The 17,905-nt window shown below is 41.4% G+C and overlaps 1 protein-coding gene and 1 non-coding gene across 4 annotated transcripts in view; one reads left to right on the top strand and one right to left on the bottom strand.

Annotated features, from left to right (window-relative positions):
• Positions 1-8,426: 8,426 nt before the first annotated feature.
• The window catches only part of Nsrp1 (nuclear speckle splicing regulatory protein 1), a 32,195-nt gene continuing 22,716 nt past the window's right edge, over positions 8,427-17,905 (bottom strand). For 2 of the 3 annotated variants that reach the window (XM_041665792.1, XM_041665791.1), the window contains exons 3-7: positions 16,701-16,757; positions 12,552-12,680; positions 11,555-11,762; positions 10,777-10,885; positions 8,427-9,679 (exon numbers count right to left, since the gene is read on the bottom strand). In XM_041665792.1, coding sequence (XP_041521726.1) covers positions 8,728-9,679; positions 10,777-10,885; positions 11,555-11,762; positions 12,552-12,680; positions 16,701-16,757 — 1,455 coding nt within the window. In that variant the 3' untranslated portion in view covers positions 8,427-8,727. Of the gene's footprint in view, positions 9,680-10,776; positions 10,886-11,554; positions 11,763-12,551; positions 12,681-12,866; positions 12,901-16,700; positions 16,758-17,905 lie in introns of those variants that run through there. The other variant, XM_041665793.1, reaches the window with a different exon arrangement.
• LOC121457205 lies at positions 14,978-15,107 on the top strand. The gene has a single exon (XR_005975704.1). It is a non-coding gene; the product is annotated as a small nucleolar RNA SNORA33 (small nucleolar RNA).

Below are 17,905 nucleotides of genomic sequence, written 5' to 3'. Positions count from 1 at the left end.
AAGGTGACCTTACATGAATTTAAAGAAATTCCCTCTAGTTATTTGGTTTGTGACTCTGAGAAGAAAAAGTTGGCAAAGCGACAGAAGGAACACGGAACACAGGAGGAAGAAAAAAGGAACACGGAACACAGGAGGAAGAAAAAACAGACACTGAAGTGCCCACCCTAACCTGGCTTCTCTCTCGAAATCGCTAGCAACATGGAATGGAGATCCTAAAAACCTCTCATGTACAAATTCAGGTATTCCCATACGCCATCCTGATTTTAAGGGACACAGAGAAACACGACACTCAGCAAAGAAAGGCTTTCGGCCTAGAATCCTGTATCCAGCCAAAATGACATTTAATTTTGTGAATAAAACAAGGTAAGTTTTGATATTGGGGGGAAAAAAAGTAAAATCGGAAAACGAACTTCATATCTCACATTGAGAGGATGTGTCGAAGGGAACAGTACCCGAACACTAGTCACGGCGCGGCTCAACTGGATAAGATTTAGAATAGTCATGGAGACAAACACTTGGCAGTGGCAGTGAGGAAGAGCCACTCTCAGCATGGGCAGCACCGTTCCTTTCGCTTGGGAGTCAGACTGAATAAAAAGGAGAGAGCCTGTCTATCTCATCGTTCCTTCACTTCAGAAGCTGTTGGCACCGCCAAGCCTCGTCTCTGAAGGACTGCTCTCTGGCCACGCCTCCCCTGCTGTGATGGTTTGCTCTCTCTGGCCACGCCTCCCCTGCTCTGATGGACTGCTCTCTCTGGCCACGCCCTCCCCCTCTGGCCACGCCTCCCCCGCTCTGAGGGACTGCTCCCCCCAGCCCCTCTGCCGGGCCTCTCTCACTACATAGGACTGCACTTTCACACTACAAGCCAAAATAAAGCCTCCCTCCTTTAAGGTGCTTTGTAAGCTACTTGGTAAGAGCAACAAGAAAAGTCATAAAAAGGGTATATTTACAAACTTGAACCATGCAGCCTTCAGAGTGCAGGAAAGAATCTTGTCAATGCAATCTTGGACAGGAAAGTAATAGAAACCCCGGGAGAGGAGGAGAATAACAAGATAAATCAGAATAGGAAAGACTGCAAAGGCTGATTGATTCCAGAAAAGGAAATTTTATTACTTTATCAATAATTCATCATGATGTGACTTTTTATATTAAAACTTTCATTTAAAAAGTCAAACGCTTAAGGTTAAGATAAAAATCTTAACTGTATATTGTCAAACATTTAAATAGTCCCTCAAGCATATCATTTACAAATATTTAATATGAAAACCACCTTGATTCAGGCAATGGTGAGGTATTCCTTTAATCCCTTGGGAGGCAGAGGCAGGTGGATCTTGGTGAGTTCGAGACAGCCTGGTCTTAAGGGTGAGTTCCAGGACAGCCAGGGCTACACAGAGAAACCCTGTCTTGAGAAACAAACAAACAGACCTTGAACTATGAACAACACATTTTAGAAAAGCTAAGCGGGTCATTACAATCCCTGGTAGTCTGTGACCAGCGTCAGCCATTTCATTTGGTCACCATTGGTGTAGCAGACACTCTCCCAGGTCTGCGCAGGAGGAGCCTGGGGCTGGGGAAGCGGATTTCCTGAGTTCATACAGCTGGGAATCCCAGAACTGGCTTGTTTTCCTTGACACACAAACACATCAATTTAAAGCCACAACCTTTACTTTCTTGTTCATCGCCAAGGTTACACATTAATAAAAACATTGCATATAATGCCTTTTACAAAAGTACAATTCCAATACTTTAAAAATACAACCCAAATTCTCTGTAAAATTCCAAAATACCTTCTTTTTTTTTTTTTTTCAGTTTAAAAAATCTTTCACCTGGTCTACAAGAGCTAGCTACAGAGAAACCCTGTCTTGAAAAAACAAAAAAACAAACAAACAAAAAAAAATCTTTCAACTGTGGGCTCCTATAAAAACAAAAAATAGCTGGGCGGTGGTGGTGCACGCTTAATCCCAGCACTCGAGAGGCAGAGGCAGGCGGATCTCTGTGAGTTTGAGGCCAGCCTGGTCTACAAGAGCTAGTTCCAGGACAGGCTCCAAAGCTACAGAGAAACCCTGTCTCAAAAAACCAAAATAAATAAATAAATAAATAAATAAATAAATAAAGCAAGCAATTCCTTATTTCAGGAAAGAATAACAGTCACAATTTGAACAAAGCAAAACCGAATTCTAACTAAATAATGTCAGATTATCTGGGACCCACTATTCTGGCCTCTTCCAAAGGGCTTGGGCTGCTTCTCCGCTCTGCCCTCTGCAGCACACACAGCTGTCTTCCAGGCTCAGCCGTCTCCACTCCACACTCCTGCAGTTCTTGGCGGTCACCCCATGCTACTGGCTTCTCCAAAATGCTGGGCTCCTCTACCGCAGCGGGGCCTCACTTTCACCAACAGTGTCTCCTGGGCTCTTTTCAGAGACTCCAGTCCTGCCACACAGTGCCAGGCCTCAGCTGCTCTCCATGACCCTTCATGCCGTCAAAACCAGCAGCACCTGGGTGACGCTTACACTACCAAGTTCAGCTGCCAGCAGGAGATACAACCTTGGCCACTTCTGGAACACAGCTTCCGTGTGCTGACCCTGAGGAAACACTTCCCAGAGGACTTCACCTCAGTGATACTGCGCTCTTCTTAATCACAGACAATTCTTCAGTCCTAGCTAACCAGAACCACAGATTTTGGAGGGTAGAGAGGGACGTTTCAAAACACGGTTTCTCTGTGTGGCTCCAGCTGGCTGTCCTGGAACTCTCTGCAGACCAATCTGGTCTTGAACTGAGAGACCCACCTGCCTCTGCCTCCCACGTACTAGGATTAAAGGTGTGCACCACCCTGCCCAGCTCTAGAACTACAGATTCTTAATGCAAATATCCTGGTGGAGTCTTCCTTTTCCTCTGAGACGTCACAAGCCAGACCTGTCATCTGCAATAGGATCTGCAATAAGGATCTCTAAGGCTCTTAAAATGATTGCCTGTATTCGGTGTTTCTAACATTTCAATTGAGAAAATGGAGAGGATAATGCTGAGATCTGAAAGGGTTTGGATTAAAAAAAATAATAATTCTTAAAACATAGATCCTAACTAGAAAAAGTAAGGATGGCGAGGGACAGGCTTCCTGCAAACAAGGACATTCCCTTGACCACAGCACAACCATCAGATCAGACAAGTTCGCCGACTTTCCGCCACCTCGTCCTGACTTTGTTGATGAACTCTGTATAGATTCACCCGGACGACACTTTTCACTTCGTGTCAGAGCTCTTTTGTCTCCAGTCGAGAAGTTTCCTTCCTTCATGACCTTGGTGCTTTGGGAGATTATGAGCAATTATTTTGGATAATCGACTTAATACTTGGTGGGCTGACTTGATTGATCCTACAGCCAAGCCTCGCTGTTTCTGCTGGCATCTCAGGACCTGTGCTATGTTGTTCCTGTCACATCTTACCAGATGGAGCACGGGTCTTTTCATTTGTCCCCTCAGCGTCAATGCCAGCTTCAATCTTCACTAAGTCTTTCTAGTTTACTAAGATTTCGAAAGGCTCTTCTCTTTCTGTCTTATTAATATCTATAAGGGGACTTCGGAGATTACAAACACTAATCAAAATTGCAGCTTTATTTTTTAAAACTTGTTTTTGTGTGTATGGTTGTTCTACCTGCATGCATGTCTGTGCCCCATGTGCACGCGGTGCCCTTGGAAATCAGAAGAGGACGTCAGACGACCTGGAGGTGGAGTCACAGGTGGCTGTGAGCGGCCACGTAAGCAAAGGGAACTAAACTCAGCCTCAGGAGGAGCTGGGCCATCTCTCCAGTCCCACAGTTCATTTTAAAAAATAGATTTCTATCTTATCCTATGAAATATAATCCGGCATTTAGATGCTCAGAATGGCCAACAGTTCTTTCAATTTACACTTAAAAATTTTTAAGGTTAAAACATTTGTAGCAATAGTGAGACGGCTTAGTAGGCCAGAATGCTACCCTGAAAACCTGGTGTGCTGACTTTGATCTTTTGATCCCATGGTGGAAGGACCAACTCTGGAAAATTGTTATCTGCCCTCTATCTATGGGCATGCTACACACATGTCACAGATACATGAACACACAGACATGCACACACACTAAAATCTTTTTTTAAAAATATTTATTTATTTATTAAGTATACAATATTCTGTCTGCGTATGATCTCACTACAGATGGTTGTGAGCCACCATGTGGTTGCTGGGAATTGAACTCAGGACCTTTGGAAGAGCAGGCAATGCTCTTAACCACTGAGCCATCTCGCCAGCCCCAAAAATCTTTTAACTATGAGAAATAAACTTTAAAAATATTTGTGGGACACATTATGCATACAGTATAAAATATAAACATGTTTCCAGTTGAAAAAATTGACAGTGAAATCTCTACCCAAGTTAAGAAAGAACACTGCCTGCATCTAGAAGTCCTGTGGGCACTTCTCCAGATATAAATGGCGCCTTGACATTAACAACCATCATTTCCTTGTTTTTACTTTTCCTACATATCTGTGCTGGCTAGTTTATATCAACTTGACACAAGCTAGAATCATTTTAGAACTTCTTTTTTTCCAATTGAAACAAAGCCCCACCAGATAGGCCTCTTGGAAGCCTGTGGTCCTTTTCTTGGTGGATAATGTGGGAGGGCCCCAATCATTGTGAGTGGTACCACCTAAGGGTACCAACTCCTGGGAGTGTATGAGGATCAAGCCAGTAAGCAGACTCCTCAAAGCCCCACCCCCCAATCAGGCTCCTGCCTCCAGGTTCCTTCCCCCAACTTCCCTGGATGACTTTCAACACATTCATTCACTGCTGAGTCTGCTATCCATACATGGAAAAAAAGTCTTGGACCTAGGATGTAGCTTAGTAGTAGTTCCCTCGCTTAGCACATGGAAGGGCCTAGGTTCAATTCCCAGCACTACTGAAAAAAATCTCCTTAACCCTTACACAGCATGTGAAAATTAATTCCAGGTGTACTGTAGATCCTAAGGTGGGCAATGTTTTTGGAAGAGTAATGTCTAGTATTGAACTGCAACAGAAATGCCCAATAAACTCCATCTCACATGGCAACCACAAACTACATGTGGCTACTGAGTACTTGAAATATTATCTCGTGTAACTGTAGATGTTAAATTTAATTAACTTTATAAAAATTAAGAGATGTCTGTTCATCAATAGATCCCACTAAGAGAGAAGACAAGCCATAGCCAAAAGACTTTTACAATATATGAAGAACCTAAACGGGCGTTAAGGGCAGGGAGGCAGAAGGAACTGTCCACAAGGAGCCTTTGCCGGGGGTAGCAGTGCGTGTGTGTAATCTCAGCATCGCAGGCTGAGCCATGAGGACTACTAGGAGCACAAGGCTAGCCAAGGTCACAAGGCAAACACTGGGCTGGTGAGGAACTGGCCTGCAGACCAAGGCACTTGCCACTGATCTTGACACGAGTTCTGTCCTTAGGATCCCTAGTGGAAGGGGACAGTGGACTTCTGAAAACTGTCTTCCGACCTTCACTCATGCTTTTTCAGAAATAAATATAAGAATATCCCCCTACAAAAATGAGCTACCCATCTGTTAATAAGTGTTGGAAATCTCCACTGACGGAAGGAATGCTTTGTTTGCTCATTTTGTGGTACCAGAGTCCAAGCATGCTAGACAACAGCTCCATCACTAAGTGATTTCCCCAGCCAGGGAATGGATTTTAATACAGCCACTTTGGTATTACCTCCTAATGAGTGTTGGACACCTTGTGTCAACCAGCACTTCCACTCCTGGCAATCACCACTGAAATGCGCACAGACACATGTACCTTGTAGGTGCAAATGAGAAGTCAGCCAGGACCCACCAAGGATGCATGGATACCAGTGATCAGCAAACCTGACCTGGTGTCAGAAGCCAGAGGGAGTGCACTAGGGAGGTCTTCTACGGAACAGGCCATGTTCTTTCTCAAATATCTATTTTCTGTAAATCTGCTAAGTTGTACATGCATACCATACATGTTATAATAAAAGTCTGTGTCGCAGCACATGCCTTTAATTCCAGCAGAGCTAGATGGATCTTTGAGAGTTTAAGGCCACCCTGGTCTACACAGAAGCTCCAGGCACTCAGGGCTTGAGAGCCTTCCTTAAAAGAAAAAAAAAGTGTTCCAGCTAAGTTTTAGCAAGGGATTATTGTAAATGAAATAATGTGAAAGAAAGATCTTTTCAGGTTGTACAGGAAGACGTCTAATTCAAACTAATTTAAGAGAAAAAGTACTGGCCTAAATATTTTACAGAACAAATGACTAGCTCCTACCCCAGACCAAGAGACTGAAAAGCCACCAGGTGGGGACCTTCCCACCTCCCACCATTGCTTTGGCCCCAGTGGGCTGCAGGCAGCTGGGCACTCAGCCATGGAATTTCAGGCTTGCCCCATTTTCAAGGCAGCAATGCTAGCAGGGAACATCTAATTTCACAACTGCCTGCTTGAGTCACACCCTTGAGACCACTCTGTCCTCTCTGAAGCTCAGACTCAAGAAGGAAAAGGTGGCTGGAGGGATGGCCCAGTGGTTGAGTGTGCTGGCAGCTCTCGCAGAGGCTGGTCTCCAGCACCCACAGCCTGTGGCTCAGCTACTGTCACTCCCACTTCAGGGGTCCAACACCCTCTTGGTCTCCATGGGTACTCTCATACACACAGTATACAGAACACAAACAAACACAGAGAGAAAACAAAATTAAAGGATGCTGGATGCGACCCAAGGGAAAATCGGGATACTGTTCCCAGAAAAGGAGAATGAAGGACAGAGAGATGAGAACTGCTTATCTGGGTAAAACCTGTGTATCATAATCAATTGGTGTCTTTTCCTATTTGGAGTAGCCAATGTGCTTTCTGATAGCCAATGTGCTTTCTGAAAGTATTTGAACTTCTGGGAGAGGGAAACTATCTGATTTCTCTGATATGATCTCTCTCTCCTTAGACTATCTTGCACACCATAACCAAATTAACTTTTCCAAGCACAGGGACTAATCCTAAGGAAGGAATGATGTCCTCTCTTGAGACTCAAAGTTTGTGATCACTCCTGCTCTCCTAAGGTCTCATCTTTCCACTTAGGCTGCTTCCCCTGTGTAAATCGGGGCTTTTTAGGGCTTGCCAAGAATCTACAAGAACTCATTTACTAGGTCAGTCAGGGATCTAGACATTCACTTTGTTACGTTCCTTTTTAGGACCTAAGAATATGGTAAAATAATAAATATTAAGTATGTCTCTCAATATACAATAGTTTTTCATCTAAGTAAACCTGCCACTAGACCAAGTTTGTCCTTCTGAAACAGTAAACTCTTCACGATGAAGTACCACGAAATAAATGGACTTCCTGGCATGGGAAAACTTGCCAGAGAACATCTTCCCTAGTGGTCATCCTTTCTGTACCCACGGATAAACTCATAGCATGCAAAGGCCACGGTCAGGTTTCAGGGTCTTAGTTCAGAAAGTGTGGTTTTATTTGAACGAAGAAACGGGGCTTTAATAGGCTTCTGTCTCCCTGTTGGAGTATATGAAACATCTTCTCACTCTCAGCCGACAGACTTACTTACAGACCAATTTAGTAATTTGCAAAATACAAAATTACAAAATAGAATGTTATCTTCTAAACAACAAGGTTTAAACATGAATGAAATTCCTGCCTTTTTCAATCCTGGCCGTCAGTCCCAGGGCCTTGTGCATGTCAGGCAAGAGCTCTACTAAGCCTTGTCCCTAACCTGGTAATTACGTTGACAAGTGAAAGGTGGCTCAAATGCAGAAGCACATCACTTTCTTTAAGTCAAGTATGCTGTGGATCAAAACGCTATTTAGACAACATACATTATCTATGCTTTAACACAAATTTCAGAACATACACCATTTTTTCTACTTCTAAAATTTATGTATTTTAACTTGAAAGACAGTATTCACAAAATATTTTCTGCAACAAGAGAAACATGACACACTGGGAATGGGTCAGTCACGTGCCTGCAGTTCTAGCACTTGGGAGGCTGAGACAGGAGAATCATCTGAGCACTGGAGTTCCAGAAGCATGGATAACGAGCAGGACTTTGTCCCAGTAACAACACAGCCTCTCCCCTCCCCACCCCACCCCACCCCATCCCACCTCACCCCCTGAAAAATTCAGCCCCTTAAAAGCAGAACAAAATAAAATTTAAAAATTTGAAGCTGGAGAGACAGCTCAGTGTTTCAGAGTGCTCGCTGCTCTTATAGAAGATCCAGGTTTGATTCCCAGAACTCACATGGTGGCTCACAACCACCCGTAACTTCAGTTCCAGGGGATCCAATGCTTTCTTCTGGCCTTCTCTATGGGTACTGGGCACTCACTTGGTGCACTTCTTACAAGAAGGCAAAACACCCATTCATGTAAAATGAATAGTTAACACAAAACCAAAAGAAAAATCTCAAAAGCAACATTATTAAAGACTTATTTTAATGGTTTTAAGGAAGCCAATTTTCCTCACAACGGATCTACTGGAAGATTTAACACTATGATTCTTGAGTACAATCAACAAAGTGTTACAGACTAGGAAATATCTCACAAGTCCAGCCGTGCACTGAACCTGAAAGAACTGACTTCTGACTTCACAAATTTTGAAAATATACCTTAAAAAATACCCTCCAGTCACTGTTCACATACTTGTCTGCTTTCTTAAAGCAAGTTCCAGGGGTCACAATGTTCTATGCTCAGGAACTCCAGACCCTGGCAGCCATTAGTCATCTTCTTTCTCAATGTAAGTCTTTGCATTAATCCGCGCCATCTGCCTGGCCAAGTACCTGTCTCTAGCTGACAGCACAGTCTCCTCACTGCTCCGCTTTGCAAACTTGCTCAGGGCCTCAGAGGGCTTCTCCTGCTCACTGCCCTTCTCCTGCCTCTCCTCTGCCAGTCTGTGCTTTGCTGTTGGTGAGGTTTCAGAACGAGAGGGCTTCTCTTGATCCCCTTTGTCCTTTTCCACATTTCTTATTCTGCTGGATTTTTCCTGCTCAAGAAATTCGTCCTTTGGTCTAGACCTTGGACTGCTTTCCCTTCTGTCTCGACTTCGTTCCTGTTTTTCCATCTCTCTGTGCCTACCGTTGATCTCATATCTCTCCTTTCTTCCTTTCTCACTGTATCGGTCCTGGTCATGACGGTGTCTGTCTCTTTCTAGTTCTCTAGAGGAGTGTGTCTCCCTTTTCCACTCTCTGTCCTCTCTCTCTCGCTGTTCTCGTCTCCTCAGTTTATCTTCATGCTCATGCCTCTTGTAGTAGTCATCTTTGTGATCGGCTTCTCTGTGCCTGTGGGAACTCTTTTCTTTGCGGTGGCCGTGGTCCATGTGCCGGCTCTCCTGCTCTTTGGCCTGCCTGTCCTGGTGATGACCTCTTGACTTGGGGCTTCTGGAGTGGTACTTGGTACCATGCCCTCTCTCTTCACTAGATGATCGTGAGTGGGTATGATTCTTGTGATTCTTGGGGTGTTTCTTGGAGGCTTCTGTGTCTTCTTCCCGTCTGTAGTTTACTTTATTTCCCCCCCTTTCATCGTCATCACTGCTCTTAGTGTCAAAATCGCTGTCAGCATCTGGGTTTGCCTCCTCTTCACCAGTTTGAAGAGCACAGTTCTGTTGTGGTCTCTCCTCTGAATTTATTTCATCAGAGTAACCCCTGGGCTTCTCTTCTTTTATTCCAGTCCTAAAATAAAATTTAAAAACATCATATAAATACAAAATGCTACTTTCTTAGTTGTAGAAAGCAAAGGAACGCTCATGTAAATTCTCACAAAACTCACAACAACTAAATCATATTTACTGTCTGATGCACAAGACTGATGCCTATTTGTCTTTTAAATTAGGACTTTCAAACAGCTGTCTGTAACTCCAAGATCTGACACCCTCAGATAGACATACATGCAGGTAAAACACCAATGCAAATAAAATAAAAATAAATAAATTATATATATAAAAAATCCATGTGTCCTCTCAGATTCTCCCTTTTACATTCAGCTAGTCTGTACACATGATATAATTACTTACTAATTCTATAATAGCTTAAAATTTTATCTGAAGTCTCCCAATCCTTTACTTTTCCAGATCAGAGATGCGTAATGGAACTGTCTACAGAAATGGTAATATCTACAAATAGATATTTGTACAAATAGATATTTGTCTGATAGGGCAGTCATCAGCCAAAAATAGCAGCATAGTACCCGAAATGTAACTAAGATTAAAATTTTAGATTTAAGTTACTCGAATACCCAACACCTCACTCCTGCTGATATCAGACAGGGTTGTTTTACTCTCTGAGTTGTAAATATGACCTCTATGGAGGCTGGGTTCTGCTCAATAAAATAAACCATTTTTGTATTAAATGCCATCTAATGATCACGTACAATTACATGCTGCACAACCCAGTCCTATGCCAATCTCTTCTTGTAGTAATTGTTCTCAGGCACCAGGGTCTTAAATATTTTTCCTTTAAGAAAGAGTACACTTTGGTTTTGTTTCTCCTTTAAGGCCATACATAAGACCCAAAGAGCACTTAAACAGAAATTTTGTACACTAAAATGTTTTAATATCAACTAGCAATTGTTTTGTGAATTGTAGAATAAAAACCAGGCTGAACAAAATCTTTAGGTTTTGAAGTTAAGAAACTGTAAACTCCACTCACTCACTCAATTAGGTCGTGTTGGTTGAGCTGTCCACTCAAGAGTTTACAACGACTCCTAAATCGCATAACCACAGACTGTCAAGGGTATCTTTCTAGTAAACATTCCACTTGCCACCTCTTACCTGGCTTCACGGAAGCTGGACTTAGGAACTGCCTCTTCACCAACTGCTTGATTTAGCAGGTGTCTATAAAATCCACTGAGATCTTTCTGCTTGGTCACATCCAGTCGTGCTGTGAAGGAAAGCAAAGACAAACTGAGAATATGGATTCAGCGAAGCACAGTGCAGCTGCACTTTACACACGCAGAGCACATATCATACAAAGATGTGTAAACATCCTCTAGTCCAGGAGTCAGGAGTATGCTCTTAGTGCTTAATTGATTTTTCTGTCCACGCACACACCTGTGGTAGTTGGTTCTCTCCTGCCACTGTGTAAGTTCGAGGGATCAAACTCAGGCTCGGTGGCAAGCTCCTTTACCTGCTGAGCCTCCAGATACAACTTCACAGATTAGTTAGTTTTCGTTCACTTAAAGTTGGAGAGCATTTGTAATTAAATTACTGGTAAGTACTCAATTCAATGGCTAAGATATTCCTTAGCTGCCGATTACTAATGATATTCTTTTTCTAACTGCCCAGTTAATGTTCCTTGAGTGGTGTTAAACATTTTCTCATCTCAGAATGTTACTAGAGTTTAAAGTTTATTTATGTTCTGGCAAATGTAATGTTGTTATGCCCTGTAAATGTTTTTACATTGCGAGTATCTAAGACAATGTAATAAAATAAGGACTAAATGAAAAGCCCAACAGGAGTAACAGTGACTTAAAGGCGCAGTCCTGCCTCTACCACCAACACGGACACAGCCCTGCAGTCACAGCAACAACCGGTCTCCCCCACCCCTCACCTTCCAGGGCAGCAGCCTTCTTCTCTCTTTCCTCCTCCTCAGCTCTCTCTTCAAGTTTTTTTTTATAAGCAGATGTCACGAATGCCTCTTTATCATCAAATTCTCCCTTTTCCATCTCTCGCTCTCTCTGTATTTTCTTTTCCATTCTTTTTTCCTGTTCCTTTTTTCTGATCTCCACTGCTTTTAGCAAATTGTGAATGTATTTTGGCTAGGGAAAAATAAAATTATTTCAGAAAGAGGAAAAAATTTACACCCATTAATATAGAAATGTTTAGTCTAAGTAATCTGTCTTTTCAAAACTCAGAATAAATCTGCTAGTGAAACTGCTACTGAGATATTTCCACTAGAAACCTGAGTGTAGCAGAAGGAGCAGTAGCACACACTTGGACTCCTGGCCTGTGGGAGTCAAAGGCAGGCTAGTCACACCAAGTTCAAGGCCAGCTCAGTCTAATACCCAGGTCAAGGCAGGTGATGGCTGGAGAGACCTGCCCAGCCTCAGCTTCCTCACTTCTGGTTTTCTCTTTAGTTTGTTTTACCGAGATAACATATGACACAGTCCGAGCTGATCTCGAACTTGCTACATATCCAAGGATGGCTCTCATCTTCTGACCTTCCCACCTACGTCTCCAATGGCTTATCACCATGCCTGGCTCTAAAGTACTGGGATCTAAAGGGTGTGCCACTGCACCTGGCTACATGACAGTCTTAATTCAACAAATGAATGAATCAGAAAACAAGCCAGGAGCAGTATAAATCTAGTATACAGAATGAGTATAGAAAAATTTTCAAAAAATTATAAGGTTTCAAGGTAAAAAAAAATTCAAAAATTCTGGATAATTCACTTGACATCTGCTAGGATCTAGATTCTAAACATTAAATCTATAGTTTAGAATCAAAAATTCATTTTAATACCTAAATTTTTACTGAAGTCATTTTAAAATAATACCAAACAAACAAACAGGTCAAGACCAACAAAAGTTGTATTTCAGCTACTAACCTTTCGATCTTTCCCCAAAAGCAATTTGGGATTACTTTCTTCCTTTTTTTTCTGCATTTCATCATAAATGCTGTCATACTCATACACAGTGGAATCTTCTGCAAGAGCTTTCTGAATCTCCAGTTTGGTCTTTAAAAGAAGCAGATGTTTAAAAACTATGCACCAGTCAAAAGACACCACTGAAAGTCTTCCTTTTTCACAAAGGCTCATAAGTTAGAGATATATCTTAAAAACCATACCAATCACATTTCACGACAGGAAACACGAATACAAACTCTACAGCAGACCACCTGGGTGAATCCTAGCTCCACTTACTTTGAGAAATTTGTGTGCTTTAATTTCACCTCACCTAAAAAAAAAAATGACTATTATATCTACCTTCTAGTAAGTGTTTACAATAAGCTATGACATTCTGAATTATACATAATTATCCACATCAAAAATTTAAAAAGTCAAAGGCACAAATGAGCAACATGCAGCCTTGGCTTAATTTTTATGTTACATTTAATAAATTAGGTTTCCTAATAAATTGTTTAGTTTTCAAAAGTATGATCATAGGAAATACATTAAAGCTCCTAAAAAAAAAATCCAAAAACAGCATTAAATGGGAGCCATATTACTATTAATTTTTACATTAACAATTATATAATGTCCTCTGCTTTTATCATGTTCCTATCTTTGTTCTTTCTTCTTACAAAATTTCAAAATCTTACCTAGAGGCTGGAAAGATGGTTCAGGGGTTAAGTGCACTGGCTGCTCTTGCAGAGGACCTGGGGTCGATTCCCAGCATATGCCACATGCTGGCTCATAAGCATACATTAACTCTAGTTCAGAAGATCTGATGCTCTCTTCTGGCTTGAGAACATCAGGTATGCAAGTGGTGTACATACATGCACATATACATACAAGTAGGCAAAAAAACTTATAAAATAAATCTTTTTTTTAAATATTTATTTATTTATTATGTATACAAAGGTCTGCCTGCATGTATCCCTGCAGACAGAAGTTGGCACCAGATCCCATTACCGGTGGTTGTGAGCCACATATGGTTGCTGGGAATTGAACTCAGGACCTCTGGAAGAGCAGTCAATGCTCTTAACCACTGAGCCATCTCTCCAGCCCCTATAAAATAAATCTTAAAAAGAAAAAACTTACCTATGAGTTTCAGAGCTACCACGACCCCTGCATCTTAAATGAGGCCATCTCTGAGAAATTTAACTACCAACACTGTATTTCTTTTGAGTCTGATAAACATGTAAACTGCAGTATTCATGTTTTTCTTTTGAGATTTATTTTATGTGTATTTTATGTGTGTTTTGTCTGCATGTATATCTGTGTACTATATGGTTACTAGGAGACCAGAAGACGGAGTCTAATACCCTGGAACAAGAATTAAATGTGGTTGTGAGCCGCCATGAGGGTGCTGGACCTGAACCTGGTCTTCTCCAAGAACAGCCAGTACTTTGATCTGCCTCTGAATGCCTATGTTTAATGTTATCACCTTTTTACTGCTCCATGAATAAAATATGCTATACATACTTATTTTTTCTTGAACTGCTGTACTGACTTGTTTAATACAGATATGAAGAGTGGTTCTTTTTAAGGAAAAGTGATATGATTATTCAAAACAATCTACCTGGTTATCTTCAGGTTTCTTTGCAGTGCTAAGGGTTGAACCCAAGGCCATGTACATGGTAAACAAATCCACTACCACTGAGCTACAGCCTCAGTCTGTCCTAGGTGTCTAAACTAAACCTTCACAGTCTAGAATAATGCACATATAAATGAATAAATTTGACTGGAATATTGTTAAAAATACCAAGAATCCCACATTCTGGATTTCTCAATATTCAGAAAATGAATCACAGTAAACTGCTGCTCCCTCCACAACTAGCTGGGAGAATCCAAAGAGAGAAAAATGCATCTAAGAAATAATATACAGCCATCTCCAAAACCAACAACAAAGCATCTGGAAGTGGTGGCACATGTAATTACAGCACCTGGGAGGTAGAGGCAGGAGGATTAGGAGTTCAAGAACAGGGATGGCTACATAGTGAGCTCCAAGCCAGCCAGGGCTCCAGAATGAGATCCTGTCTCAGAAGACAAAACCAAAACATAAGAATGCTCTGAGGTAAATATGCAGCTTTCAGAAATATCAGACAGGGCATCAACAACAGATTCATGGGCTCATCTAAAAATCTAAGGGGAAGGAAGGGCTGGACGGATGGCCCAGTGGTCAAGGGTATACACTGTTCTTGCAGAAGACCCCAGCTTAGTTCCCAGATCCTACATTTGGCAGCTCACAACCACCTGTGACTCCAGCTCCAGAGGATCCAATGGCCCTGGCTAGTGTAAATACCCAAGGATATGCATATATCCACATAAAGACACCCATAGTTACACATAATTAAAAATAATAAAAACTAAAGCCAGCCAATTAATTTGTCTCTTACAAAGTTTCTGTAGAAATTTAGAAAAAGCTGGCAATAGTAATAATGCCATATTATAAGCCCTAGGACAATGCCAGACATTAAGGTCCCTAAAGTGGCTACAATATTGTAACATTGGGAAACATTTTTGTAGGGTTTTTAATTAAAATTTCACTGTAACTAATTCTAAGAACTTAAAAAGCTGGTAAATTACTTCCAAAAAAACACCAGCAAAAAAGTCTCTGAATAGGAGCTGGTGAGAGGGCTCAGTAACTACGATGACAGGAGCGAGCAGTCCTGAAGCTAGCCTCAGACCTTCACACACAGGCTCATAGCCACCTACAATTTAAAAAATAAATGTAATATTTCTAAACTAAAAAACTAATTAAAACAAAATAAACCTGAAAAAAAGTATCATGAAGCAATGCATAGTGATATAAGCCTATTATCCCCACACTTGGTAGGCGGAGGCAGAAGCATTACAAATTCTAGCCAGTCTAGGTGATAAGACCATATATAAATAAATACACTAAAACAAACAAACACAACGTAGGGCAGGACAAATGGCTCAGCAGCTAAAAGCACTTGATGAGCAAAACTGACCCTCGTGTTCAATCCCTGGAAGCGTGTACAGGAGCAGGAGGTGGTGGCACACATCTATAATCCCAGCACTACTGCAACAGGGTGGGAGGCAGACACAGGAAAGCAGGCCAGAAGCAGTAATGACTAGAAAGCCCATCCAACCAGGCAAGGGAGGACCGACTCCTGACTTCACACATGCATATTCTCTCTCTCTCTCTCTCTCTCTCTCTCTCTCTCTCTCTCTCTCTCACACACACACACACACACACACACACACACAAACACTCACTCACTCACTCACTCACTCACTCACACACAAGCCTTAGAGTAGAAATAAACTTACAAAGTGTACATATTACTAGCTCATTCTGTAAATGCTAGCCATCTTGGCATTAGACTATTTCCAATCTGGGTAATCACACTAAATGCTATTCCCTCATGACAAACAGTACTCTTCCAGTGAAACAGGTAAAATATAAAAATGTCACCATCAGTTCTGGATAATTCATGTCCAAATAAATAAGGACAAGGAAGAAGAAGGACCATTAAAGGATCATCCATTTCCTAGTTCCTATTTGCTTGACAATTTGATAAATGCAACCAAACTTCATGGTAAGCTGGTTTGGATTTAAAGCAGAAGAGGTAAAGGGGGAACAAAGGAAGCAGAGGGATCCCGATGGGAAGGCACAGCAACGGCAGCTGAGCAGGTGCACCTTTAAAAGATACTGAATGCACAGGAAGAAGTGCTTCCGTCACTAGGGTGCTCCCAATAGAATCACTGTTACACAGGACCTGGCTACTCCCCACTTCTTGGCAGATGAATTCGAAGTAATTGTGAAATCACTTTGGCTGTGGCTAGACTTTTTTCTTCTGACAAGTGAGTTCCAAGCAAAATTTAATAAAGAAACAAACCCTAACAACCCATTACCAGATGGCTGCTGAGTCAGTTGGAAGCAAAGGTGGCTTAATCTACAGCCTGGGATAAAGAGCTAACTCTATCTTCCTTTAGAATTCATAAAGTCTGCAATCGTATAAACTGGGAAACACTTTACACATTTTAAGAGATAAAATGACTTCATTACACACATTTGTTCTGTTTAACTTCCAGTAGTAGGTACCAAAACTCTTTCACCCCTACCTGTTTCATGGCCTGCTTCTTAGCAGCTTCCCTCTGAAGGCTTTCACTCACGGAGGTCTGCAAGACAGAAAAATGTCACTGTTTACCTAATTCAAATTTCCTTTCCAGTATTCTGGTTGGCAAAGGGTTCCTTATTTAAGAGTTAAAAATAGAAAGGTAATATTAATTAAATTTATGTTAAGGGACAAATTAACTTCCATTGTAATGCATCAGAACAGGTTCTAAGGCACTAAAAACAAAAACAAAAAAAAGGAGGTTGTGAATTTTGTACACTATACATCTGAAGTGGGTAATACAAAATAATGAGCTATGGACATATATGGGAGTTTGAGGCCAGCCTGGTCTACAAAGTTCAGGACAGCCAGAGCTGTTACACAGAGAAACCCTGCCTCAAAAACAAACAAATAAATAAATAAACATCACCCCCAAAGGACATGCAAATAAATGGCTAACAGGCATATGAAAAGGCACACTCAGCATCACAAATAGCAAGAAAGTGTGAATGAACTGGAGCTACAAGACACTGCCTCATTCCTGTTGAAATAGCTACTATCAACAAGACCAGTGCTACAAGGACTGGGGAACAGAGAGTCCTGTAGTCACTTGGGAAAACAGGGTGGAGGTTTCAGAATGAATCAGAAACAGAACTACAAAGTAACCCAGTAATCCTACTATTGGATATTCAGTCACAGAGAATGGAACCAACATGTTACAACACTATCAGTGTGGTCAAATGTATTAGTCACTGAACCCAAATTTCCCCAGTAAGCAGTACTTTCAATAAAATTTTTGTTTGTCTTATGAAACAGAGTCTCACGACTGTAGCCCTGGCTGTCCTGGATCTTGCCACGTAGACCAGGCTGGCCTTAAATCATACAGATCAGCCTGCCTCTGCCTCCTAAGTGCTGGGATTTAAGGTGTGCAACACTATATCCTATCAGATTATCAATTTAAAACATTTATAGGAACAATATATACTTCCAATGTATTTTATGTCTATCCTTCTAATTAGTGCAAATTAAATGGATTTTTATCTTCCTTTCACAAATCAGAGAAAGCAATAACATACATACAGAAAACAAAACCTTGATATATAGCTACTGCCAACACTTAATTATTAGCCTTAGATAATAAGGAAGAAGTTGAAAATAATGTTCACAAAGCAGCTCAGGGATGTGAGTTCCAGTTTTCACAAATATGTCAAA

Source organism: Microtus oregoni, unplaced genomic scaffold (assembly GCF_018167655.1).
Source record: "Microtus oregoni isolate MIOR12 unplaced genomic scaffold, Mior012 000015F_ref0000493, whole genome shotgun sequence".
NCBI classification, from domain to species: Eukaryota; Metazoa; Chordata; class Mammalia; order Rodentia; family Cricetidae; genus Microtus; species Microtus oregoni.
This window is presented reverse-complemented; position numbering and strand designations above follow the sequence as displayed.